General features: G+C 35.9%; 1 protein-coding gene and 1 pseudogene across 8 annotated transcripts in view; one reads left to right on the top strand and one right to left on the bottom strand.

Annotated features, from left to right (window-relative positions):
* BRIP1 (BRCA1 interacting helicase 1) overlaps positions 1–27,047 on the bottom strand; it is a 202,323-nt gene that overhangs the window by 103,315 nt on the left and 71,961 nt on the right. For all 8 annotated transcript variants that reach the window (XR_010937588.1, XM_067716377.1, XM_067716382.1 and 5 more), the window contains 6 exons: positions 25,845–26,066; positions 23,565–23,764; positions 17,164–17,296; positions 8,719–8,873; positions 6,101–6,266; positions 5,842–5,982 (listed from right to left, as the gene is read on the bottom strand). Coding sequence is in view for 7 of the 8 variants with exons in the window: in XM_067716377.1 (XP_067572478.1) it covers positions 5,842–5,982; positions 6,101–6,266; positions 8,719–8,873; positions 17,164–17,296; positions 23,565–23,764; positions 25,845–26,066 (1,017 nt within the window). In the remaining variant the exon portion in view is untranslated. The remainder of the gene's footprint in view (positions 1–5,841; positions 5,983–6,100; positions 6,267–8,718; positions 8,874–17,163; positions 17,297–23,564; positions 23,765–25,844; positions 26,067–27,047) is intronic.
* Positions 1,174–2,169, top strand: LOC137211703 (protein tyrosine phosphatase type IVA 1 pseudogene; annotated as a pseudogene).

Raw genomic sequence — 27,047 nt, 5'->3', positions numbered from 1 at the left:
ACTAGTAATAAGACAAACTGATAGTATGTGTTTCTTGATATGATACAATGGGAAGCAACAATATCACTTATATAGTATTCTTACCAAACACTTTAACTTGAATCTTATCATGAGAAAACAATCAGAAAATTCCAGATTATAAAATACTCCTAAGGACAACTGGTGACTTGAATTCTTTAAAAATGTCATGAAAGACAGAAAAAAAGGGCAAGGAAACTATTTTAACTACTAAAGAGGCATGAACTGGTGCAGCCACTATGGAAAACTGTATGGAGGTTCCTCAAAAAACTAAAAATAGAACTACCATATGATCCAGCAATTCCAATTCTGGGAGTATATCTGAAGAAAACAAAAACACTAATTTGAAAAGATACATGTACCCCAATATTCATAGTAGTGTTATTTCCAATAGTTAAAGATATGGAAGCAACCTAAATGTCCATCACAGATGAACAGATAAAGAAGATGTGGTATACACACACACACACACACACACACACACACACACACACACACACACACACACACTGGAAGAGTACTCAGCCATAAAAAAGAACAAAATCTTGCCATTTGCAACAATGTGGATGGACCTGGAGGGTATTAGGCTAAGTGAAATAAGTCAGACAGAGAAAGACAAATACTGTATGTTATCACTTACATGTGGAATCTAAAAATTACAACACAAATGAATATAACAAAACAGAAAACATTCCCAAATAAAACAAACTAGTGGTTACTAGTGGGGGGAAGGGCAAGATAGGGGTAGCGAATTAAGAGGTACAAACTACTATGTATAAAATAAATAAGCTACAAGGATATATTGTACCGCATAGGGATAATAGCCAATATTTTATAACTTTAAATGGAGTATAAACTTTAAATGGAGTTTTAATAATCTATAAAAACTTTGAATCACTATGTTGTACACCTGAAACTAATACTGTAAATCAACTATACTTCAGTTTAAAATAAGAAAAAAAAAAAACTAAAGAGACTTGAAAACCAAATGCAATATATAATACTTGACTGGATCCTGAATCAAGAATAAGAAAAATAAACAGGTATAAAAGACACATTGGGAGCATTCGGTGCCCTGAGAGTGAAGGTACAAGAGTGGACCTTTCTTGGGATAACCAAACCTATGCCAAGAGAACAGGCTAGAGAGAGGCAGTTCTGTGGTGTTCTTGGTCACACATTTATGGAGTTTCTGAATGGCAGTGGAGACTACTGCCAGGCACAGCACAACCTCTATGCAGACAAGTGAACTGTAGAAATTCATTACTACTCCACCAAGAAGCCCCCATAAGAGTGGCTAACCTGGACACAGAAGTGTTGAATTGAAATCCACAGAGCATTTTTTACAAGAGTTCTGACCTGGATGGGGTAAACCTCAGTGAACTCCTTTTCTACTACCTCAGTATTACTGGATTGAAGAATTGCTGCTTCTTGTCAGGAGGTTCATTTCATTTCCCATTACTCCCAACTTCATACTCGAAAGCACTGAGAATTTCAAGTGCAGTACATTGAAGTAGACTCAGTTTATTTGCATCATTTCTGTATTCAATTTTTAAAATTCTTTCATAAGCCTATTGAGTGTTTTTTAACTAAATTAACATGGCTCGAATGAACCGCTCAGCTCCTGTGGAAGTCACTTACAAGAACGTGAGATTTCTCATTACACACAATCCAACTAATGCAACCTTAAACAAATTTATAGAGGAACTTAAGAAGTATGGTTACCACAATAGTAAGAGTATGTGAAGCAACTTATGACACTACTCTTGTAGAGAAAGAAGGCATCCATGTTCTCGATTGGCCTTTTGATGATGGTGTACCACCATGTAACCAGATGGTTGATGACTGGTTAAGTCTTGTGAAAATTAAGTTTCATGAAGACCCTGGTTGTTGTACTGCCTTTCATTGTGTTGCAGGCCTTGGGAGAGGTCCATTGCTTGTCGTCCTAGCATTAATTGAAGGTGGAATGAAATATGAAGATGCAGTACAGTTCATAAGACAAAAGCGGCATGGAGCTTTTAACAGCAAGCAACTTTTCTATTTGGAGAAGTATTGTCCTAAAATGTGGCTGCGCTTCAAAGACTCCAATGGTCATAGAAACAATTGTTGCATTCAGTAAAACTGGGGTGCCTGATGCCATTGCTTAGAAGTGGAACCTAGACAGACAGAATCTGTCATACATGTTAGCCAGCACGTTGGCTTGGTAAAGTCTGATGAAACTTCCATAGGAGTGTCGAAAAGCAGTTTTACCAGGTCACAAGCCTGGCAGAATTGCAACCTCTATGTTTGGGCTATGATCAACCTACTTAGCCACTTAGCAAAGGATTCTTTCTGTTCAGCATTTAAAATGTGCTTATCGGGCTTCCCTGGTGGCACAGTGGTTGAGAGTCCGCCTGCCGATGCAGGGGACACGGGTTCGTGCCCCGGTCCGGGAAGATCCCACATGCCGCGGAGCGGCTGGGCCCGTGAGCCATGGCCACTGAGCCTGCGCGTCCGGAGCCTGTGCTCCACAACGGGAGAGGCCACAACAGTGAGAGGCCCGCGTACCGCAAAAAAAAATAATAAATAAAAAATAAAATGTGCTTATCATTTGTACCAAATTACCTTTCCTGAAATCATGCAGTACTGAGTCATGTCTTTAAATCTGTTTCCATGCCAGAATCTTATCAATATATAAGAAATTTAGAAAGACTAGGTGCCAAAATACCCAGCACAGTTCTTGTATATTTTTAGTATGATATAGAACTAACATCCCAGGAATATGAAAACTCTGGACCTTATGTGGTTTATTCCTTCCAGCATTTCCAACATAGAAAGTAGGGCCTATGAGGTTATTTGCTCACGATATGTTTACATCTTCTACATTCATACCAGTATACATGAGATTTGCTCTTTTTTTTTTAATTAACCAAGTCTTACAGTGATTATTTAATGTCTTTCTATAAAACTCATTTTGTGCTGTTATAGAAAATCTACATTGTACGGGAAGCACATGCCTTTAATGTCTCCAGACAAAAAAGCCTTACAGTTAATTTTAATGTTTGCACTTTGGGGTGTAACTTACAGGGAGGGCCTGAAAAAAGAATGGGAGGGGGCTATTAAGTATTTTTAGTAAAATGTTGCCTTTGTCTTGTGAAGAACATGTAGAATATGTATTTTAATTTATAAATATGTTTTTAAAAGGTAGAAAGACTTTGTTATTGTAGCTAAAACAATTCTTAATCATAAAATTTCTGAAATTCTTGTAATTTTTTTTCAAACTTATCTGAAGTTGTTTACCAACTTATTTTGGTTTGAAGTGTGATTCCCAACCTCTCTTGCCAAAAAAAAAAGTGGGTTTCTGCTAATGAATTGAGCAGACATTTAATGTTTTATGTCTTTTGAGCTGTGTAACTTAATATGTGGATACTTGACAATTTGTTTTATTATGTAATAGATAAAATGGTGATGAGTATTAACGTTAGCTCAACCATATATTTATACTGTCCCGTAACATGTGGTTATAGTTCTGTGGGAGAAATAATTTGTCAGTGTTCACCAGCTTGTAAAAATCTAGTGTGAGAGCTTAAACATTAAATAAATGGTGAAATGCATTTATCATCAAAAAATACACAAAAAAGACACATTGGGAATATCTGGAAAAATATAGATTCTATTGTATCAATATTAAATTGCTTGGATATGATCATGATACTGTGGTTATGCAAGATTATGTACTTGTTCTTAGGAGAAACATGCTAAACTAATTAAGGGCAAGGTGTCACTATGTCTACAAATTACTTTCTAATACCATAACCAAAATTAATGTAATCATCAACATTTTGCAATATTACTCTTCTCTTCCTTTGTCTCATATATATACAGATGCAAAATGTTAAAAACTGATGAATCTAGGTTAAGGGTATAAAGATATTCACTATATTAATACTATTTTTTCCATTTTTCAAGTTATAATTTTTTAAGTAAAAATTTGGGGTGATCAAGGAATGAATGACCAAACAAAATGTGATACACACACACACACACACACACACACACAACTGGAATATTACTAAGCCTTAAAAAGGAAGGAAATTCTGATTCATGTTACAAGGATGAACCTTGAAGACACCAGGCTAAGCGAAATAAACTAATCACAAAAAACCTTGTGATTCCACTTACATGAGTATTTAGAATAGTCAAATTCATAAAAACAAAAAGTGTAATGGTGGTTACCAGGGGCTGAGAGGAGGGGGGAATGGAGAATTGTTGTTTAAGAATAGAATTTCAGTGTTGCTATATGAAAAAGCTCTAGAGATTGGTTATATACAACAGTGTGAATATACTTAACAAAACTGAACTATACACTTAAAAATGGTTAAGATGGCAAATTTTATGGCATGTGTTTTTTACCACAATTAAAATAAAAAACTTTTTAAAAGTTGGCGGAAATGTAACAGAATCCAGCTGAACTAGCATTATTATTATTGTTAATTATTATTTAGTGACATTACAGGTTAAACGGGCTTTTGTGCACTAGATTGAGAACACAGAACCTATAATAACATTCTTTTGAAAAAATATATGCTGAATTTACTAATAACTTCCCATATTTATTTGAACCTCTAAGGAAATATCTTGAAAATGTGCAACATATATTTTTCCTTTGCTACTGCTTATAGCAATGTTTCTATACAGGAGCATTCTGGATTTTGGAAAGCACAATCCTTGGTTATATAGGAGTTTAGCATAAGGCTCTCACCTACTAAATGCCAGTAATTTCCAAAAATACTTCTTAGTTGAAAACTATAGCTCTTTATAAAGAACTAGAATTATATTAGGCCCACAGGTGGTATTAAGCATGTAGCTAACCACTTTAAATTACTTCCTAAAAAGAAATAGAAGGCAGACTGACAAATGACAATTCAAACATTCTTAGGAAAATTAAAGTAACATTTACATGGTATTGTTATAAAAAATTAAAATCTGGGCTTCCCTCGTGGCGCAGTGGTTAAGAATCTGCCTGCCAATGCAAGGCACACAGGTTAGAGCCCCGGCCCGGGAAGATCCCACATGCCTCAGAGCAACTAAGCCCATGCGCCACAACTACTGAGCCTGTGCTCTAGAGCCCACAGCCACAACTACTGAAGCTTGTGCGCCTAGAGCCCATGTTCCACAACAACAGAGGCCATGACAATGAGAAGCCTGTGCACCTCAATGGAGAAGCCCCCGCTCACCACAACTAGAGAAGCCCACAGACAGCAACGAAGACCCAACACAGCCAAAAATAAAAACAAACAATGAATAAATAAATAAATAATAAAATTAAAATCTTAAGTTACAGGACTCATAAGAATACTTTTAATTCATTTCAGATATTCAAACGTGCTGAATACTTGCTAACTAATACCAGGTATTAATCTAGGTGCAGTGGAAAGATGAGGATGTAAAAATTAGAATAAGGATATACCATAGTCTAATGGAAAAGAAAAACACAAATAACTAAACTATTAGGAACTACAGTAAAAAAAAAAAGTTGAATTTTTGTTTTCATTTTCATTAAAAAACTTAAAACTTATTTAAATAAGGAAATTGCAATGCGGTCTTTGCCTTGAAAGTGTATATTTTTACTCACTGGGTTGAAGGAATGCTATTTATTGGTATTTCCTTTTGTTGACACTACCAAGTAGCTGACAAATTTTCCTTTATTCTAAAACTGAAATGTTGACTTTCCTATCAGGATTTGTTTGCCAGTACTTCAGTTACCTTTTAATTTGTTTATAAATTATACTGAGGTAAAAAGACTAAGAGCCTTCAAAAAACCACCAACAACAAAAAAAACCTAACCTGTGAGTTATTAATGACATGATTAGCCTCCAGTTGGATAGTAAATGTAACACCAAGTTCTGATGAAAAGGATTTCATTGGTGATAATGTCCCAGATGTCAAAACAATCGTCCAAACCTTGCCATTAATATCTGAAAAGGCCTAAAAGGAAACAACATTAGATACATAAAAATCACCTTTAAAACAGTCAAGCACATTTATCTAATTGTTGGTATTGAGCAAGAAGACAGTATTCTCATTTACAGCATGATAAGCTTACCACAGCTGGATTTAAGCACCAAAAATTCAGCACATGAACTGCTGCTTTCTGTCGTAAACGTTTCTTATTTTTTGGTAGAACCAAGAACCCATTTTTATCTGAAGTATCAGTCTGATTTATCCAAGAGTAAGTCTGTTGAATAGCGACTTTATAATCATCTGCAAATCTAAATAAAAATAAAATGGTAATTAAATGGGAAAATTTTAGATAACATTGTCCCCCACCAACAACCCACACCACTAAAATTCAGTAATCCTGATAGAAATAAGGCATTAAACCTTAGAGTCAGTCCCCCCTTACAGAGGTTAGATATCACTTAAATATCACCCTTTATCACTTCCCATCCCTATGTTCAAACATTACATAAATCATGGCAGAGTCAGAATTAAAATGCAAGCCTCCTAACTCCTAGTTCAGAGCTCTTTGCATTCTATGTTACATCATTAGTTATAAAATAGTTAACAGTATTACTGTTAAAGAAACTAAAAAGTGGGTTAAACTTTTTTATTGCATAAGAAAATAGAAAGACAATTTTTACTGAAATTTTAGGAAACTAATTTTTAAGTTCCTTTAAAATGTGGATCTCAGTCTTCATCTATTTTTAATGAAAGTACTAAACCAGATGAACTCCGTGATCCCATCCAGCTTATAATTTCTCTCAATAAGAGGCTATAAACACCTAAGCTTAAACAGAATAAAATTTGGTATTCTCTACCATGTCCTCACAGTAATACTGACTGTTAATTTTACCCTTAGAGAGATCAGAATTCAAAGTTCAAGTCAGGAACCCTGCACTATGTGGAGGGAATTTTATAAAAATACTGGGAGCTAAAAACTATAAAACTCTTAGAAGAAAACATTGGGGAAAATCTTCATGACATCATATTTGGCTATGTTCAATGGATCCCAAAAGCACAAGCAATAAAAGAAAAAAAATCGATAAATTGGACTGCATCAAAATTTCAAAACTTGTGCATCAAAGAATACTATCAAGAGAGTGAAAAGAGAACCCACAGAATGGGAGAAAATATTTGTAAAGCAAATATCTGATAAAGGATTAATATGCAGAATAACTCCTACAACTCAATAACAAAAACCCCATTTAAAAATGGACAAAGGACTTGAGTAGACACTTCTCCAATGAAGATATAGAAATGGACAATAAGCACATGAAAAGATGCTCAACATCTCTAGTCATTAGGGAAGTGTAAATCAAAACCATAAGGAGATAAAGCAGAAACTAACACACCATTGTAAAGCAATTATACCCCAATAAAGATGTTAAAAAAAAAAAAACCATAAGGAGATACCACTTTATACCCATTAGGATGGCTATGATCCAAAAAACAAAAAATAACAAGTATTGGCAAGGATGTAGAGAAATTGGGAACTCTTGTGCATAACTATGTGAATCTAGAATGTGCAGCTGCTATGACAAATAGCACACTGGCTCCTCAAAAAGTTAAATACAGAATTACCATATAATCCTGCAATTTTACTGCTAGGTATGTACCCAGAAAAACTGAAAGCAGGCACTTAAACAGATACTAGTACATCAATGTTCACTGCAGCATGATTCACAATACGCAAAAGCTAGAAACAATACAAATGTCTATCAATGTAAGAATGGGTAAACAAAATGTGGTATATATACACATGGAATATTATTCAGCCATAAAAAGGAATGACATATGTTACATGGATTAACCTTGAAAACATTAGATTGTATGATTCCACTTATATAAGACACCTAGAAAGGGCAAATCCATAGAGATGAAAGTAGGATAGAGGTTACCAAAGGCTGTGGTGAGAGGGAAATGGAAGATACTGTTCCATGGGTATAGAGTTCCTGTTTGGGATGATGAAAAAGTTCTAGAAATTGACAGTGGTGGTAGTTGTACAACAATGTGAACATACTTAATGCTATTAAAATGTACACTTAAAAATGGTAAATTTGGGCTTCCCTGGTGGTGCAGTGGTTGAGAGTCCGCATGCCGATGCAGGAGACACGGGTTCGTGCCCCGGTCCGGGAAGATCCCACATGCCGCGGAGCGGCTGGGCCCGTGAGCCATGGCCGCTGAGCCTGCGCATCCGGAGCCTGTGCTCCGCAACAGGAGAGGCCACAACAGTGAGAGGCCCACGTATCGCAAAAAAAAAAAAGGTAAATTTTATATTGTGTATATTTTACCATAAAAAAACACTTAAAAAAATACTGGAACCAGGTAGTACTATAACTTAAGGAGTAGTGTGTGGGGAGTTGACTGCTTTTCATTTCCCACATTTCATTAAATAGAGGATTTACACAATAAGAGAGACTTTCTGACACTGGAAGAAACATCTAGATTATACTTAAAAGAAAACTTAAATTTAGTCTTAGAGGACTTTAATGCTGAATTAATTAACTGTATTTATTAACTGGTTTCAATACTCATTTTCATTAATAAAAACTAACATCAATTGACTGAGTCTGTGCCAGTAAGTAAGAGCAATATTTATACCACTTGTTTATCACTATTCCATGTACTCATATAAAATTAGTAGGTATTAAACACATGGTAGCACCCAATAAGGCTAATATTTTTAAGAGAAAGAATACAGACCAGATTATCTTCACTTACCTGCTATTTTGCCTAAAAAGATAGTCAAGCACCATAAAAAGTCCTTTGAGCATTATTTGAGTTGAAGCACTAATAATAGGTACTTCTCTTGCCTCCTCTTTACCATGAACTGATGAGACTTTTTCTTCTTTTTGAAGGATAGCAGAAAAATGGCCCTATAAGGAATTACCATATTAAGTGTACAGGGGCAGGGGCAGGGGGAGGGAAAGACGGGGGAAACAAAATTCTTAAAACTGTAATAAAACCCAAATGAAATATACATTGAAATTTTAGTCAAACATTAATACACAAATGCTAACAATATATTTTGAATTCCCATATATTCTAAAATTCTCTTCAGACTTATTTAAATAAGAAGTTACACATTTAGGAGGTTCATTACTTCTTCAGGCGATTAGGGTTTTATTCAGTGCCTTTGAAAAGCAATGAACTAAATAAAAATGTACCAAATAGTTTTTAAAAAGATTTGATATGCCACTTAAATGCCTGAATTATTTCCAGGGAGTACTCTGATGCTGAGAATAATATGACTATGTGACAAGCAAAAGTAAAAGAACAACTCAAAGAAAGAATACACACTAGATACAAAATGTACGCTAACTGGCTCATTAGTTTTTACATGGCTCGTAAGCTTAAATACAGAAAGAAGTGTGGACATTAAGACAAAATAATAAAACAGAAAAGTATGTTTTCCCAGATTGTGAAAGAGAAAACCCTGAATATTGAAGCAATAAAAGATACTGGTGACAACTCTGATGTTTGACAATAAAATGTGTGTTCAATGAAAATAAAATGGGAAAATAGTTAAGATAAATAAGACAGATAAATTTCAATATTCAGATATATTGTGAAATAACAGACATTTAAAAAAGTAAAATTAGTCTCTACTGAACAAAACGTCAAGAAACAAAGAACAAAAAAGACAACATGAACTTGGAAAAACATTCAGCACTACAAATTATTAATGATATTAATGAAAAACAAGTATTAAATTGTTCTTTTTAAAAAATCAAGTTCCCTGAGAAACACCTTACAGGAAGGCTACTATTCCTCTCCAACACTGGCAGACTACTGGCAATTTACTCTGTAAAACTACAGAACTTCTGAACTCCTGAAGGTAAGGCACTGTAGTAAAAACAAACGGACTGAATGACATTCTACATCATGAGACAACTCCAAGGCTACTTCTGGCTAGGTTACCTAAACAATGACAGCTGGGTTTATAGACAAATAGAAAACTAAGCAAATGGGGAAACACACACATAGACACAGACATGTAATTATTACTTCATAGAAACCTAGAGTTGTATTAAAAATTTAATCAAGTAAGTTACATGAGATGACTATCATAAACTATGATAATATATATACATAATGATATGCACACTGAATAGTAATATAATTATGCTGAGAAAATGGAGAGTGAAGAAAGGGAAAGAAGGAGGGAGGAAAAGGAGAAAGGGAGGGACAGAGAGGAAAGGAGAGGGTGAGTATGAGAGTGTGTGTGTGTGTGTGTGTGTGTGTGTGTGTGTGTGAGAGAGAGAGAGAAAAGTGTGTGTGTGTAAAGGAGTTAAATCATCATCATACTTAATAGGAAGTCAATAGAGAATATCAAAAATTGAAAACTCGAAAGTAGCAGAATCCACATGTTATTTAGAAAATTGGGGTTAAACATCAGAGGAAGCCACTATGAGTTAAAAGAGCCACCGAGAATGAAAACTGGGACAGAGGAGTGGCACAAATGAATGCTTTTCTTGATAGCAGTAATTGACTTTTAAATTACGTTCATATGTTACTGTGGTAAAATTAACTTGTAAAAAATTTAATAATCACAATGATGAATTTCTTAAGATCAAAGGAAATTTCCTTAACCTAATTTTTAAAATAACTAAAAATCCTACAGCATCTATGGAATGAGAAAAAGTATTTTCAAATCATATATCCAATACATTGTTCATATCCAGAATACATAAAGAACTTACAGTCAATAAAAGACAACACAAGTTCAAAATGGGCAAAGGATTTGAATATAGATTTCTCCAGAGAAGATATATAAATGGACAATAAGCAGTTGAAACAATGCTTGGCATTATGAGTCATTAGGGAAATGAAAATCAAATCACATGAAGATACCACTTCATTCCCCCTGGGAAGATTATAATAAAAAAGAGATAATAACAAGTGTTGGTGAGGATGTGGAAGAAATTAGAATCCTCATACATTATTGATGGAATTGTAAAATGGTACAGCCCCTTTGGAAAAGTTTGGCAGTTCCTCAAAATGTTAAACATAAAGTTACCATATGGACCAGGAATTCTAGTCTTAAGTATATACCCAAGAGAATTGAAAATACATGTCCACACAAAAATCTGTCTATGAATGGTCATAGCTGCATTGTTTATAACAGCCAAAAAGTAGAAACACCTGATAATGGATAAATAAAATACAGTATATTCATAAAATGCAATATTATTTGGTAATAAAAAGGAATGAAGTATTGATAGATTGAACCTACAACATAGATGAACCTTGAGAACATTACGCAAAGTGAAAAAAGGCAGTAACAAAACACCACATATCGTGTTTCCATTAACATAAAATGTCCAGAATAGGTAGATCCACAGAAACAGAAAGTAGATTAGTGGTTTCCAGGATCTGGGGTAGGAGGAAATGGGAGTGACTAATTGCTAATGGGTACAAGGTTTCTTTCTGAGGTGATAAAAATGTTCTGAAATTACACAGCAGTGGTAGTTGCACAACTCTATGACTACATGAAAAACCACTGAATTGTATACTCTAAAGGGGTAAATTTCATGGCATGTGAATTGTATCTCAAACTGTTAAAAAAATTTTTTTTTTAAAATACAGCAGACATATTGCTAAATGCTGTAATACTAGTAATACAGTCCTTTTAAAGTAAGCAACAAGATTAGGATGTCTTTTTACTGTGATGAACCATGTACGGAAAGTTTAAGCTAGCAAAGTAAGAAATGAATAAAATGTGAAGGAAATGGAAAGAAAGAAAATAGTCATATTCATAGACAGGATGACTGTCTACATAGAAAATTTAATAATCTATAGATGAACCTATAGGATAGTCCAGCAAAGTGGTTGATTGTAAGAATCAACTACCATCCTTATACACCGATAAAAATTAGAAAATGCAATTTTTGAATTATACCATTTGAAAAAGAAACAAACTTTAACTTAGGAATAAATTAACCAAAAGTACCTAAGACTTTCAAAAATTATAAAATGTTATTGAAAGATATATAGAAAGAGAGAATAAATGATTAGAATTCTATCTTGTTCATGAATGGAAAAACTTCATATTGTAAATAAGTCAACTCTTTCTAAATTAATCCATAAATTCAATGCAATTCCAGTCAAAATTCCAACAGAATTGTTCATAGAAATTTATAAGCTAAGTCTAAAATTCAGATGGCAGAGTAAGGCGAAGAACAGCCAGGATCATTCCAAAGGAAAATCAAGTGAGGAGATATGCCCTACCATGCATCAGCATTTTTCTAATGCTACAGTGATTAATAAATAGGATAACTTAGATAAACAGAATCAAAGAGCACAATAGAGTCCAGTAATAAGCTTATACATAAACGAAAATCAGATATGTGGCAGATGTGGCATTACAAATCAGAGTGAAATGGATGGATAATTTAGTAATGATGCTGAGAAAATCCATACAGGAAATAAGATGGATTACATATCTCACAACATAAACAAAAATGAATCCCAGGCTGATTGAAAACATTTATTAAAAAAAACTTTAACAGTTTTAGAAGAAAATGGTGCAGAGTGTAAGAAAAGCTTGCTTAAACTCAAATATCACAATTCATAAAAGAAAAAACAATGATACATTTGAATGCACTAAAATTTAAAAACTTATAAAAAAATACCATAAACAAACCACAGATACAAGAATATACATGTAATACAACAAGCAACGAAGAATTAATATTTACCATATATAAAGGAAACAATCAGAGATACATACAAATATATATTTTCAAGGATGTTCATATCAGAACCTTTTCTTATTCTGGGAAAACTGGCAACAACCTGTATTTCAAATGCCAGATTAGTCAAATAATTTAGAATATATGCACTCACAAAAACGCTACACTGCAACTAAAAATCATGTGAAACAATTTTTATTAAAATAGGGAAGTACTCATATTACTAAATGAAGAGGTAAAAATAAATATGTATCATCTCAAAAATTTATGTTAAGTGAATATATGCATAGAAGAAGACATAGGTAGACACAAATCTAAAAGTTAATAATAATCATTTTTAAGTTTACGAGTTTTTTTTTCCTCTGTACCTTTCTCTGTATTTTCCAAGTTTTTTCTTTTGACATATATTTTATTTGTACATTTTTTATAGAGTGCATTAATCTTAAGTGTATAGGTCACTAAACAGAAGCACATACACACACACACACACACACACACACACACACACACGCACGCACACACTTGTGTGTGTGATTTTAAATCAGGATTCAAAACATTCCTCGAATCCCAGAAAGTTCCTTTGTGTCCCATCTTAGCCCAAACTACTCCTTACCCCTGCACTGGTAAGGTAACCAGTGGTAACCAGTATTCTGACTTCTATTAGCATAACTATGTTTGTCTGTTCTTAAATTTCATAAAAATGAAGCCATACAGTTTGTACTCTTTTGTGCTGGTTTCTCTTATGCAACTTTATGTCTGTAAGATTCATTCATATGGTTGTGGTGGCAGTGGTTCATTTTGTAAATTGCTGTACAGTAGTCTACTGTATGAATTTCCCACAATTTATTTAACCCATTTTACTGTTGATATGAAAAGTCTTTAGAATGCAAAAAGTTTATGCAAAAAAAACAAAAAGTGTCATATGAAAAACTACTTATGATACATTGCACTTTAAAAATTCAGGGCAAAAATTATAAGTACGGTCTTATTAAAATATATTTTTAATACTCATATGCCCATAATGCTAGTTCATGTTAGCAACAGTTCTTACCTTTTTTGGTTCAAAAACCTCTTTAAAACTATATGAGGAAAACTATAAAAGTCTGATAAAAGAAATCAAAGATCCAAATAAATGGAGAGATACTCCATGTTCATGGATAGGAACACTCAATATTGTTCAGATGTCAGTTCTTCCCAGATTGATTTACAGATTTAATGCAGTCCCAATCAAAATCCCACCAAGTTACTTGGTGGATACTGACAAAGTGATTCTGACGCAGAAAGCTTGGTCTCTGTGCACCGTGCCAAACTGAATCTTGAAGACAAGAGTTTTACGTGAAGTAGAAGAGGATAACTTTATTGCTTTGCCACTCAAAGGGAGATACAGCAGGCTCATGCCCCTGAAAAACTGTGTCCCCCAACCCCGGGGGATTTGGTGAGGGGTTTTATAGCAATAGCTCAAGGATGGGGTTGCTGACAAGATTAGGATGTGTGCAGGGCCTGAACTCCTTTGATCTCGTCTCAGGTGGTCTCCTAATCTTGATTAGCTTCTCTGGTTCCTTTAATCTTGCCTCCGGTAGTTTCTTGGCTTCTCCTCCCTTGTCTCTGCATCCCCTCCCTTCCCTAACAACTGTTCCAATCTGCCCTTTGGAACCCAGGGAAGGTCATGGAGGCTGGAGTCTGTTCCCTATATACAAGAAATGGGGGACAGAAAGGCTTCCATGCCCAGGAGCCCCACAGGGGCTCAGTTTCAATTCTAAGTTTATATGGAAAGATGAAAGACTCAGAATAGCAAACACAATGCTGAAGAACAAAGTCAGAGGACTGACACTACCTGACTTCAAGACTTACTATAAAGCTACAGTAATCAAGACAGTGTGGAACTGATGAAGGAACAGACAAGTATATCAATGGAAAAGAATAGAGAGCCCATTCCCTGGTGGCGCAGTGGTTGAGAGTCCGCCTGCCAATGCAGGGGACACTGGTTCGTGCCCCAGTCCCGGAAGATCCCACATGCCGTGGAGCGGCTGGGCCCGTGAGCCATGGCCGCTGAGCCTGCGCATCCGGAGCCTGTGCTCTGCAACGGGAGAGGCCACGACAGTGAGAGGCCCGCATACCGCAAAAAAAAAAAAAAAAAAAAAAAAAAAAGAATAGAGAGCCCAGAAATGGGCCAACACAAATATAGTAAACTGATCTTTTGTCAAAGGACCAAAGATAATCCAATGGAGAGAGGATGGTCTTTTCAACCAATGGTGACAGAGTAACATCTACATCCAAAGAAATGAATCTAGACACAGAACTTACACCTTTCACAAAAATTAACTCAAAATGGACCACAGACTTAAATGTAAAATACAAAACTATAAAACTTGTAGAAGAAAAGATAGGAGAAAATCTAGGTGACTTTGGGTTCGGTGATGAATTTTTAGTTGCAACACCAAAAGGAGGATCCATCAAAGAAAAAAATTTGAACTTTATTAAAACTAAAAACTTATGCTATATGAAAGACTCCATTAATAGGATGAAAAAACAAGCCACAGGCTGGAAGAATATATTTGCAAACACATATCAGATGAAGGTCTCGTATACAAAATACCCAAAGAACTCTTAAAACTCAACAATATGGGATTCCCTGGTGGCGCAGTGGTTGAGGGTCTGCCTGCCAATGCAGGGGACACGGGTTCGTGCCCCGGTCCGGGAAGATCCCACATGCCGCGGAGCGGCTGGGCCCGCGAGCCATGGCCGCTGAGCCTGTGCGTCCGGAGCCTGTGCTCCGCAATGGGAGAAGCCACAACAGTGAGAGGCCTGGGTATCGCAAAAAAAAAAGAAAAAAACTCAACAATAAGAAAACAAACAACTCAATTAAAAAGTAGGCAAAATATCTGAAGAGATACCTCACCAAATAAAATATGTAGATGGAAAATAAGCATGTGAAAAGATGCTCCACATCATATATCATTAGGGAAATGTAAATTAAAACAATGGGATACTAATACATATCTATTAGAATGGTTAACATTCAAAACACTGACAACACCAAATGTTGGCAAGGATGTGGAACAGCAGGAACTCTTATTCACTGCCTGTGGGAATGTAAAATGGTACAATCACTTTGGAAGACAGTTTAGCAGTTTATTGCAAGCTAAACATAGTCTTACCATACAATCCAGCGATTGTGTTCCTAAGTATTTATCCAAATGAGCAGGAAGTATGTCCATACAAACACATGCACACAAATGTTTATAGCAGCTTTAGTCATAATTGCTGAAACTTGGAAACCACCAATGTGTCTTTCAGTAGGTAAATGGATAAACAAACTGTGGTACATACATACAATAAATATAGTTCAGAAATAAAAAGGAATGAGTTGTCAAACCACAAAAAGACATGGAGGAACCTTAAATGTATACTGTTAAGTGGAAGAAGCCAGTCTAAAAAGACCACATACTGTATGATTACAGCTATATAACATTCTGGAAAAGGCAACACTATGGAGTCAGAAAAACAAAAATCAGTGATTGCCAGAGGTTCAGCAGAGGAAATAAAGTGTGTTGAAGGGATGAATAAGTGCAACACAAGATTTTTAACGCAATGAATGTATTCTGTATGATACTGTAACGGTAGATACGTGACTTTATGTTTTCGTAACGACTCATAGAACTGTACGTACAACACAAAAAGTGTACCCTAACATAAACTATGGACTTTAGTTAAAAATAATGTAACCAATATTGGTTCAATTGTAATAAATGTACTACTACTGCAAGATGTTAATAATAAGAGAATCTATAGTATCTGTGAATACGTGTGTGGTTGGGGGTGCTGGTATATGAGAATTCTGTCCTTTTTGTTCACTTTTTCTATAAACCTATAACAACCACTTTAAAAGTAAAGTCAATTAATATAAATAAATAAGAACAAAAAGAGAAAGTAAAAACATTCTCACCTGCATAAACACAAAAAAACAACCCCAAACAAACACTCTTTTGAGAATAATGTAAGTCATGAAGGTTCTATCCAGAAAAATGTACAAAAGTAAATACTCATAAAATTTTGAATGTAATTTCATAAGGCTCACAGTATCCCACAGCCCACCCATAATCTCTATATACCCAGGTTTATAACCTCTAAGTTAAGGAGAATAAAACATGAATTTCTTATCTTTTTATTTTCCAAATTTTTAACTTTTATAATTGACAAAATATTTATAACCTAAAAATACTGACTTATTTTAGCTTTAAACAAAGCAATTAATTCTGTATTAATTAAGCCATATAGCCTTCAAACTAATAATCCTACTTTTTCATCCATAATTTATGCCATCACTTAAAGATTATCGAACTTACATAATAAAATAAAATTTTGAAACAATTAACTTGCTACTTTTTTTTTCTTTACTCTGGATTAACTATTCACTATTAAGTCATTTCTAATTCACTAAATAAATCTCACAGGTAGAAAAAAAACTTACCTGCAAAATAGGAAAAGTAGCAGTGGTTATGCCCATTTTGTGTAAATTTAAGAGCATGTCACTTCCACTCCATACTTTACAGGATGATTCATAAGCCCTTTCCACAAGATGTTCAGAGTTTGCTTCTAACCAACTGGAATAAAATAAAACAATTCCATCAACCAGTATCATCCTTATGTGCACTACTTCAACAGAGCAAAGAGAAATGTGATACATTGATCTGTATTCCTTGAAGCTCTGAGCACATATATGTGGATTAATTAAGACACATTTTATTTATTTATTTTTGCGGTACGCGGGCCTCTCACTGCTGTGGCCTCTCCCGTTGCGGAGCACAGGTTCTGGACGCGCAGGCTCAGCGGCCATGGCTCACGGGCCCAGCCGCTCCGCGGCATGTGGGATCTTCCCGGACCGGGGCACAAACCCGTGTCCCCTGCATCGGCAGGCAGACTCTCAACCACTGCGCCACCAGGGAAGCCCAAGACACATTTTAAATACGATGCATGTTTCACATTGCAAAATAAATATACAGCTAAAAAAGTAAGCTTTTACTCAAAAAAGAGAAAGATGTGTGTGGTTCCCCATTTGTGTTTTGTGGACTCACACTGCTTTACTTGTCTGTCTCTCCAACTGACAGTCAGCTCTTAGGAGCTTATCCCAAATGCACATAAAAGGAAATACAAATAAGCCTAATAGGGATTTCCCTGCTGGCACAGTGGTTAAGAATCCGCCTGCCAATGCAGGGGACATGGGTTCAAGCCCCGGTCCGGGAAGGTCCCACATGCTGTGGGGCAACTAAGCCTGCACGCCACAACTACTGAGCCTGTACTCTAGAGCCCATGAGCCACAACTACTGAGCCTGCATGCCCCAATTACTGAAGCCCGCGTGCCTAGAGCTCGTGCTCCGCAACAAACCACCTCAGTGAGAAGCCAGCGCACTGCAACCAAGAGTAGCCCATGCTCGCCGCAACTAGAGAAAGCCCGCGTGCAGCAACGAAGACCCAACACAGCCAAAAATAAAATAAATAAATAAATAAAAATTTAAAAGCCTAATAAAAAGATTATAGTGTTAAATATTAACACAAAAGAGAATTACTAGAAAATATATTCATTTACACACACACACACACACACACACAGACATTTGTACATTCAGTGAGTGCTTAAATGCCTATATTATGCCAAACACTATACTGGATAGTGGAAATACAGCAGTAAATAAAATAGGCAAGGTCCTTATTCTCATGGAAATTAGATTCTACTAAGAGAGACAGAAATAAACTCAGAAACAATTCCATGAACAAGACAATATCAGGTAGTGACAGTGATATAATGAAAATAAACTGGATTAATGTAATCTAACTGCTACTTTCATTTGAATGTCAAGGAAGCTCTTCTTGAGATGACATATGTTCTAACTGAATACAAAAAGTATTCAGTCATGGGAGGATCAGGGAAAAAAGAGTACTCCAAGTAGAAGAATGCCATTTTCACCTGGTGCAAAGATCCTCAGGTGATTTAACAAATTTTGCTTATTTAAAGACCCGAAAGAAAGCCAATGTAGTTGGACCACAATGGGCAGAAAGGAATAACGGTATGAGCAATGTTAGAGTGATAAGCAGGAATCAGATCATGTTGGGCCAGAATAAGAAGTCTGGATTCTCTTCAAAGTGCAATGGGAAGATTTTAAACAGAAAATTTTAAATAAGAGAGAGATAATCTATTTTAAGTGTTTAAAAGATGATTCCAGTTTATAAGCCAGAATGGATTATAGGAGAAAGACAAAAATGAAAGGAGAGACCTATTAAGAGGCTGTTACAGTTGTTCTAGTTGAGGGATGATTCTGGGATGACAGGTATGAGATTGAAGGATTTGGGATATATTGTGTAGGTGGCATTTATAAAACTTACTGATGAATTGCATGAGGTGAAGCAGTAATCAAGGATAACACTTAGATTTTTGATTTGAGGAACTGGTCGGTACTATTTGCTTAGACAAGGAAGACAGGGGCAGTGGGGGGGAGTAGGTAGGGGAAGGAAAGGAGTGTTTTGGAAAGTTGAAATTTTATATCCAAACAGAGATAGAAAGTATAGTTGGGTATATGAAAATGGCATTCCAGGGACAGGTTGGGACAGACACAGATTCAGGCCTCATTTGCACTGCACTAGGGTTATGTAAATTAAGGAGAGTGCAGAACTAGAAAAGAAATGAAGTCCTAAGACCAAGCCCTGAGGTACTTCAACGTTTAGACATCAAACAAAGTAAGAACTATCAAAAGCAACTGAGAAAGAACGAACTGTGAGGAGGAAGAGAACCAGAAGATGTCATGGAAGCCGTCTAGGAAAACACATTCCTGTGTGTCTGCTCTACTCTCACTACTTCACTTCTAACACCTCTGGTCTCTACGTGTATGTGGGGTTTTTTCCCACACAGGCAATTCTCTGAGACATCAGATGGGTGTCCTATAATTCAATTCAATTTTGACACTAATTGGAGTTAGCACAGACCCTACTGGTTAAGCACTCAGTCTCACAAGACTGTCCCTCCCACCCCCAACCTAGATGCCAGTTGTAAAAGTCCAGGTTGTCATCTGTGCTTCTGACCAAGCAGCTGTAAATCAGAGGCTCCCATGACCCCCTCCTCAAGTTTGAGCATTTATTAGAACAGCTCACAGAAATCAGGAAAACATTTACCAGTTTATTATATAATAAAGGATTAACAGTCAGATGAAGAGATATATAGGGTGAGGTCTGTAAGGGTCCCAAGCACAGAAGCTTCTGTCCTTGTGGAGGTGAAGTGCACCCCACTCCAAGTACATAGGTGTGTTCACCAATGCAGAAGCTCTCTGAATCCTGTACTTTTGGTATTTTTATGAAGACTTCATTACAAAGACATGATGGAACATTAACTCAATATCCAGCCCTTCTCCCCTTCCCAGAGGGGAGGTGGGCTGAAAGTTCCAAGCTTTTAAACATGCCTTGGTCTTTCTAGTGACCAGACCCATCCAGGAGCCCACAAACCCATCACCTCATTAGAACAAAAGACAGACCTGTCATCCAGGAAATCCCAGGGGATTTAGGAACTCTGTCAGGAACCGGGGCCAAAAATGAAATAGTAGAACAGAAAATGCTCTTAGTGCTCTTATCACTTAGGAAATTATAAAGGTTTTAGGACTTCCGTACCACGAACTGGGGACAGAGACCAATATATTGAATACATATTTTCTATTATTCCACAGAAGACAAAAACACTTTTCATAGAGGTGGTAGTCAACAGTATCCAACAATGCTGAGAGGCTAAGTAAAATAACAGAAAAATAACCTTTGCACTTAGCAATCTCTGGATCACTGGAGATCTCGATAAGAACAGTTTCAGTAGAATTATGCAGACAGCAACACTACTGGGATGGATAAGGAAAGAATGGGAAGTGAGAAAATAGAATCAGCAACTACAGCCAACTCTTTCAACAAATTATGCTGTGAAATAGAAATGACAAACTTCTACATGGCAAAAATACCACAAGGAAAGACACAAGCATACAGCAAAATGGAGGGGAAAATGTTTGCAACTCTTATCACAAGCAAAGGGCCAATTTACAAAGAACATCTACAAATCAATAAGAAAAAGATCCATAAAAACAAGAACAAAGACAGAAATGTCAACAGAAAGTTGACAGAAAAGGACATATATATGGCCCTTAAAAATGCTTAATCACACATTAAGAGAAATGTAAATGAGGGACTTCCCTGGTGGTCCAGTAGTTAAGACTCTGTGCTCCCAATGCAGGGGCCCAGGTTCGATCCCTGGTCAGGGAACTAGATCCTTCATGCTGCAACTAAAGATCTCGCATGCTGCAGCAAAGATTCCATGTGCCACAGCAAAAATCCCGCGTGCCACAACTAAGACCTGGCACAGCCAAATAAATAAATACATTTTTTAAAAAAAAAGAGAAATGTAAATGAAAAGTACACTGGGATACTTTTCACCCGTCAGGTTAGAAAAAAAACAACTTTCATATTCTCATACTTTGCTGGTCAGAGTATAAATTAGTCTTCCACTCACCCATCTACTGTGTAAATTTAAAAAATATCTATTAAAATTACATGTAGATCTATGCTTTGACCCAAGAATCCCACTTCTAAAAATTTTGCTATAGATATACTCCCAGACAGATGAAAGGGCATATGTTCAAAGTTATTCGTTACAGCAATGTAATAGCAAAAGATTGTAAAACAACTTCAATATCTACTATCAGAGGCTGGTTAAATAAATCACTGTACATCCATGCAATGGAATTCTAGGCAACTATTTTTTTAAAACTGAGAAGCTTTCTGGGTCTTGATATGGAAAGATCTCCAAAATATATTGTTAAGTGAAAAAAGGCAAGATACAGAAAAATGTACATATGAAGTACAACGCCTACAGTTAACAATACTGTATTGTATACTTAAAAATTTGCTAAGAGGGTATGTCTTATATTAAGTGTTCTTATCACAAATAATAATAAATAAAGAGGGCAGAAGGAAACTTCTAGAGGCAATGAGTATGTTTGTTAAAAACCATGGTGATGGTTTCACAGATGTATACTTATCTCAAACTCATCAAGTTTTAAACATTAACTATTAATAGTTTTATATATGTCAATCATACCTCAATAAACTGGCTTTTAAAAAATAAAACATAAGGGCTTCCCTGGTGGCGCAGTGGTTGAGAGTCTGCCTGCTGATACAGAGGACACAGGTTCGTGCCCTGGTCCGGGAAGATCCCACATGCCATGGAGCGGCTGGGCCCGTGAACCATGGCTGCTGAGCCTGTGCATTCGGAGCCTGTGCTCTGCAACGGGAGAGGCCACAACAGTGAAAGGCCCGCGTACCGAAGAAAAAAAAAGAGTGGATATATGTATATGTATAACTGATTCACTTTGCTATACAGCAGAAAAAATAAAACATACATCTATATAGATATTTTGGCGGGGGGGGGGCGCTGCATTGGGTCTTCATTGCTGCGCACAGGCTTTCTCTAGTTGTGGCGAGCGGGGGCTAGTCTTTGTTGTGGCGTGCAGGCTTCTCACTGCAGTGGCTTCTCTAGTTGTGGAGCATGGGCTCGAGGCGCGCAGGCTCAGTAGTTGTGGCACGTGGGCTTAGTTGCTCCGCAGCATGTGGGATTCTCCCGGACCAGGGATTGAACCCGTATCCCCTGCATTGGCAGGCGGATTCTTAACCACTGCGCCACCAGGGAAGACCCAAAAATAAAATATATTTTACGTTTAAAATGGAGAAGAAAAAAGTATATGTATAGATGCCATCATTTGGGTAAAAAGGAGGGATAAGAGAAAGTATCTATATTTGCTCATTTTTGCATAAATATGAACTAAATGATAAACTTGTTCAGGAAGACAGAAATTAAGCAGATGGAAGATGGGGTGGGAAAAAGGTTTTTACAATATAAATTTGTAAACCTCTTATGTTCAAACATGTGGATGGATAAACATGCAAATTTTTTAAAAAATATACTGTGAAGGGAACAGAAAAGTGCTGCAATAAATGGAACGGGATGTAGTGTCAGGTAACATTTTTTTCTAAGGTAAAGAGATTCTAGATCAACAACATAACGTCTAATTAAAGGGAAACGATCTAATGTAAGTTTCAATAAAATACTAAATCAGGACTTCACTGGTGGTCCGGTGGTTAAGAATCCTCCTTCCAAAGCAGAGGACGCAGGTTGGATCCCTGGTCAGGGAATTAAGATCCCACATGCCGTGGGGCAACTAAGCCCATGCGCCGCAACTACTGAGCTTGTGCACTCTAGAGCCCATGCACCACAACTAGAGAGCCCACACTCTGCAACCAGAGAAGAGCCCAGGTGCTGCAATGAAAAGATCCCACATTCCACAACGAAGATCCTGTGTGCCACAACGAAGACCTGACACAGCCAAATAAATAAATAATTTAAAAAATAAATAAATAAAATACTAAATCTATTATTTTACAGTATTGAAATCTTGGTTAAATGAAACTCATCAAACCAGAATCCTACTCAAACTGCAGGATAAAGCGATAAAATAAAGCCATGGTCCAGAATTTTTAAATATGTTAATTAAAACCATGTTTAGTTAATGTTCAGCCCAATATCCTACACACATCCTATGGGACTACTAAATTATCCTGCTAAATTAGGAATAAGATTCACAATTATCAATTTTAAAAATCAGTTACGTTCACTATATTCTTTTGAACAAGACAAAAGTTTGGACTAGCCTATCTCTACCTTTAATGGGCAAACAACAATCCATTTCCCAAGTAGCCTGGTCAAAGTTTACTAATTGTAAAATACTTGGCACAATAAAACATGTTTTTAATACAAAGGCAGCACAAATGACACTGAAAGACAAATGTTCTTACTTAATGAGGCTATAGCACACAGCTCGTAGGGGTTCATGGTCTTTCTTCCTTATATTATTGTTAACCATACTATCTAGTTCATCCCGAGCAAACCGAAGCTGAACTTCCGTTATACTGTAACTTGCTGATTCCCGAGCACAGTCCTCAATGTTATGAGCTTCATCTAAAATGACAACCTGTTCTTTCAGATTGATATCCATCTATAAGATAAAAGAGTTTTCCTGTAAAACATTCAGCAAAATGGATTTAACAGCAATAGGCAAGATATTTCATTAAAAAATTCACACTATAGGCCAATATCACAAGTCCAACTATATAAGCACCTGATTCTCAGTCTTAAAATTTTAAAGCACTTAGGCCAACCAAATATCAGCTCAGCATTACAGTTTTCCATTTTTCACTCTCAAAATACTTGTAAACCTATCAACCAAAATAATATGTGTTAAGTGAGCCAGGATCAACATATGGCTGGTTACACAAAGGGGTATAAGGGATCTCCAACATAATATAAAAAGTAGAATAAAAAAAAAAACCTTTAAAACAAAAATAACAACACAAGATTCAAAAGACTCTCAAAATACTAATACAATATAGTATGTATCTATTTCATTTCAGTCTCTTCTGCAACCCTTTTGAGAAGTGCTCTTCCCCAACTCCCATGTGATGTCTGTAGGACTGTTAAGCTGTTAATCAAGGGACATCACCACTCTCATAATGTGGGCAGACTTAGAAACCAGGCTTGTCAATTAAATAAAGTATTCCATCTGTCTATGGTCACAATGACTGGTTCAAGAATGGGTATGAGATCCGAGCTAGGCCAATCAGAGTAATTATGGGTGACTAATGTGAAATCATATTCTTTTTTCCAGGTTACCTAGCTGGAAAAAAGCTAGCTGATTATGGTTATCTTTGTTCCTACTGGGAAGAACTTGCCTGATTACAAAGTCATCACGATAGTCAAGTGTATTTTTTTAAGCTCTATTGAAGCTGGGTTTGTGTCAAATGCAACTGAAAGAGTCCTGACTAATACAAAATGTCACAAAGCAATTGCCACTGAGTTATTCTGAGGAAATAATAATATACAGAGGGCTGTAGATGGCTGAGAAAGAACCATAAAAGAGTAGGAAATATACTGAGGTTTAAAAAGTGAGCAGGATTTGGATTTGGATACACAAAGAGAGAGTAGGGCAATTCAATATAGGTGTAATCAAAAGCAGAGATACAGGAAAGAACAAGGTGTCCTCAGGGGACTTTGAGGTAAGTTTTTGAAGAGTTCAAGTTGGGAGTCTGTAGCAGAGAAGGCTGAAAAGGCAGATTTAGGTCAGACTATTGATCATCTTGGGAGTAAGCTTAAGAAATATGACTTTATCCCATGAGCAAAGAGAGATATAAGAGATTTTTAAGCAGAGGAAGACTGACTTGGCATTGATATATACCGTTGCTCAACGGAAAGAGACCTAGCTGAAAGGCAGCCAAATAAGAGGAAGGATAGCAGGGGTATTAAACATAATGCCTATTCATTTTAAACTTATAGAAATAGAAAGCTAATGAAAGTTGTACAGTCAGATCTAAAGAGAGGAATAACAACTGAATATATGAAGTTATTCACTTTTTGTCTTATGCTGTAACAACTGGATGTCTCTAAGAACCAGGCAGATAAACACAAATGCTGTATCCAAATTCACTTATTCAAAGTTCACAGAGCATAATTTGCATAGTATGCATATTCTCCCAACGTAAGTTCTTCAAAACACAGATTCTTTAGATAAATGTTTTAAAATCATTCTTTCTATTCATAAAGAGATCACTATATAAGGGTCTCAAATGGGGGCAATTTTTTGTACCCCAGGGGATATTTGGCAATCTCTGGAGACATTTTTGATTGTGACAACTGCGAGGGTACCACTGGCACCTAGTGGATAAAACCAGAGATGCTAATAAACATCCTACAATGCACAGACAGCCCACCACAACAAGGAATTATCCAGCCCAAAATGTCATTACCGTCAAGGTTGAAAAACCCTGTTATGATTCCACTTCAGTACTAGGGCCTTAGAAGTGCTTATTACTTTGGAAATTAAAATGACAATGTCTAAAATTCAGTTTTTAATACCCCCTAGAATATGTTTTCAATACTCTAATCTGTTTACACATTTCCATAAATTAAATATAAAGCAAAGAATAAAGTAAAAGACATTAAAACATCTAAAAGCTTTACATTCATCACTTATATCCCAATAGTAGGAAAACAGTTCTTTTAATTTTTACATATCTACTCACACTTTCCCTTATTTGTGCATCTAGAAGATAGTTGTAGGGACAAAATATTATGTCAGCATCCTGCATTAGTTCTCGTGCTGTGTAATATGGACATGCCTTTAGTTTTTTCCCCAAGCTGACGAATTCTTCTATATCCCAGGCCTTGCACATCCCTTGGAGAGTCTGTAATATGTGTTGATCACTAATTTTATGAACACCATGATAAAAATAGCAGAATTTTCCCTAAAAAAAAAATGCATAGCTGAAATATGAAGCAATACTAGAACAGAAGAAATAACACAAGTTCACCGCAGAATTTTAGAAACATCATTAAAGCCACAAAGTAAAGATTTAACAGAGGAGACAGAGTACATACACCACATCTATAATACAACCATTTTAAAGAACTATATTAGTTAACTCAGATAGAGCTCCAGATCAGTATAGCTGGAAATATCCCAAATTAACTTGAGAAACATATTTTTAAAAGTATGTTTGTTGTGACTTTGTTCTGATTAAAGTGGTATTAGACAAAAATATTTCTGGAAGGATCTGGAAGGATACACAAGGGCAATGGTATCACTAGTTGCTTTCAAAGATGAGAGCCAAGTGACTTGGGAACAGGACTGAAAGACATTTTTCTCTATAGACACTTTTGTACCTTTTCAATTTGAGCCATGAGACAGTATTACTTAATCAAATATAAATAACTAAAAACAAAGGAAGAATGGAAACTGGGAAGGAGGGCAGGAGAAATGTCCTAGGGGAAAAAAGAGTATTTACTACAAAAAGTTGGAAAATGTAAGAGTACCCAAAAGCCCTAAATTACCTAAAATCCCATTATACAAAGAATGTACTATCAAGATTTTGATGTATTTCATTTCACATTTCTTCTATACATATATACTTGTGGATATCTCTCTATAATGAGACCCAATTTTAAAATAATGAGAACAAAGCAAATTTTCCCCAGGCACTGAGGATTATTAACAATCTAGCCACTAATATTTTTTTTTTTACAAAACTGGGATCTCCTTTTTTCTCTTAGCCTATTTTATTAAAAATCCTATCAGAAATATTTTTTCATATCACCAAGTTTCTTTTCATTGTTGCCTATATATGTACACTGGATTAATGTGCCATAGTTGATGAACCAGTTTATTACTAGACATTTAGACTGTTCTCAATTTTTGCTTTATAAATAAACTGCAATAAGAATTTTTA

The sequence above is a fragment of the Pseudorca crassidens genome, chromosome 19 (assembly GCF_039906515.1).
Source record: "Pseudorca crassidens isolate mPseCra1 chromosome 19, mPseCra1.hap1, whole genome shotgun sequence".
In the NCBI taxonomy this organism is placed as follows: Eukaryota; Metazoa; Chordata; class Mammalia; order Artiodactyla; family Delphinidae; genus Pseudorca; species Pseudorca crassidens.
The sequence above is the reverse complement of the archived record's forward strand: the minus strand, read 5'-3'. Positions and strand labels throughout refer to the sequence as shown.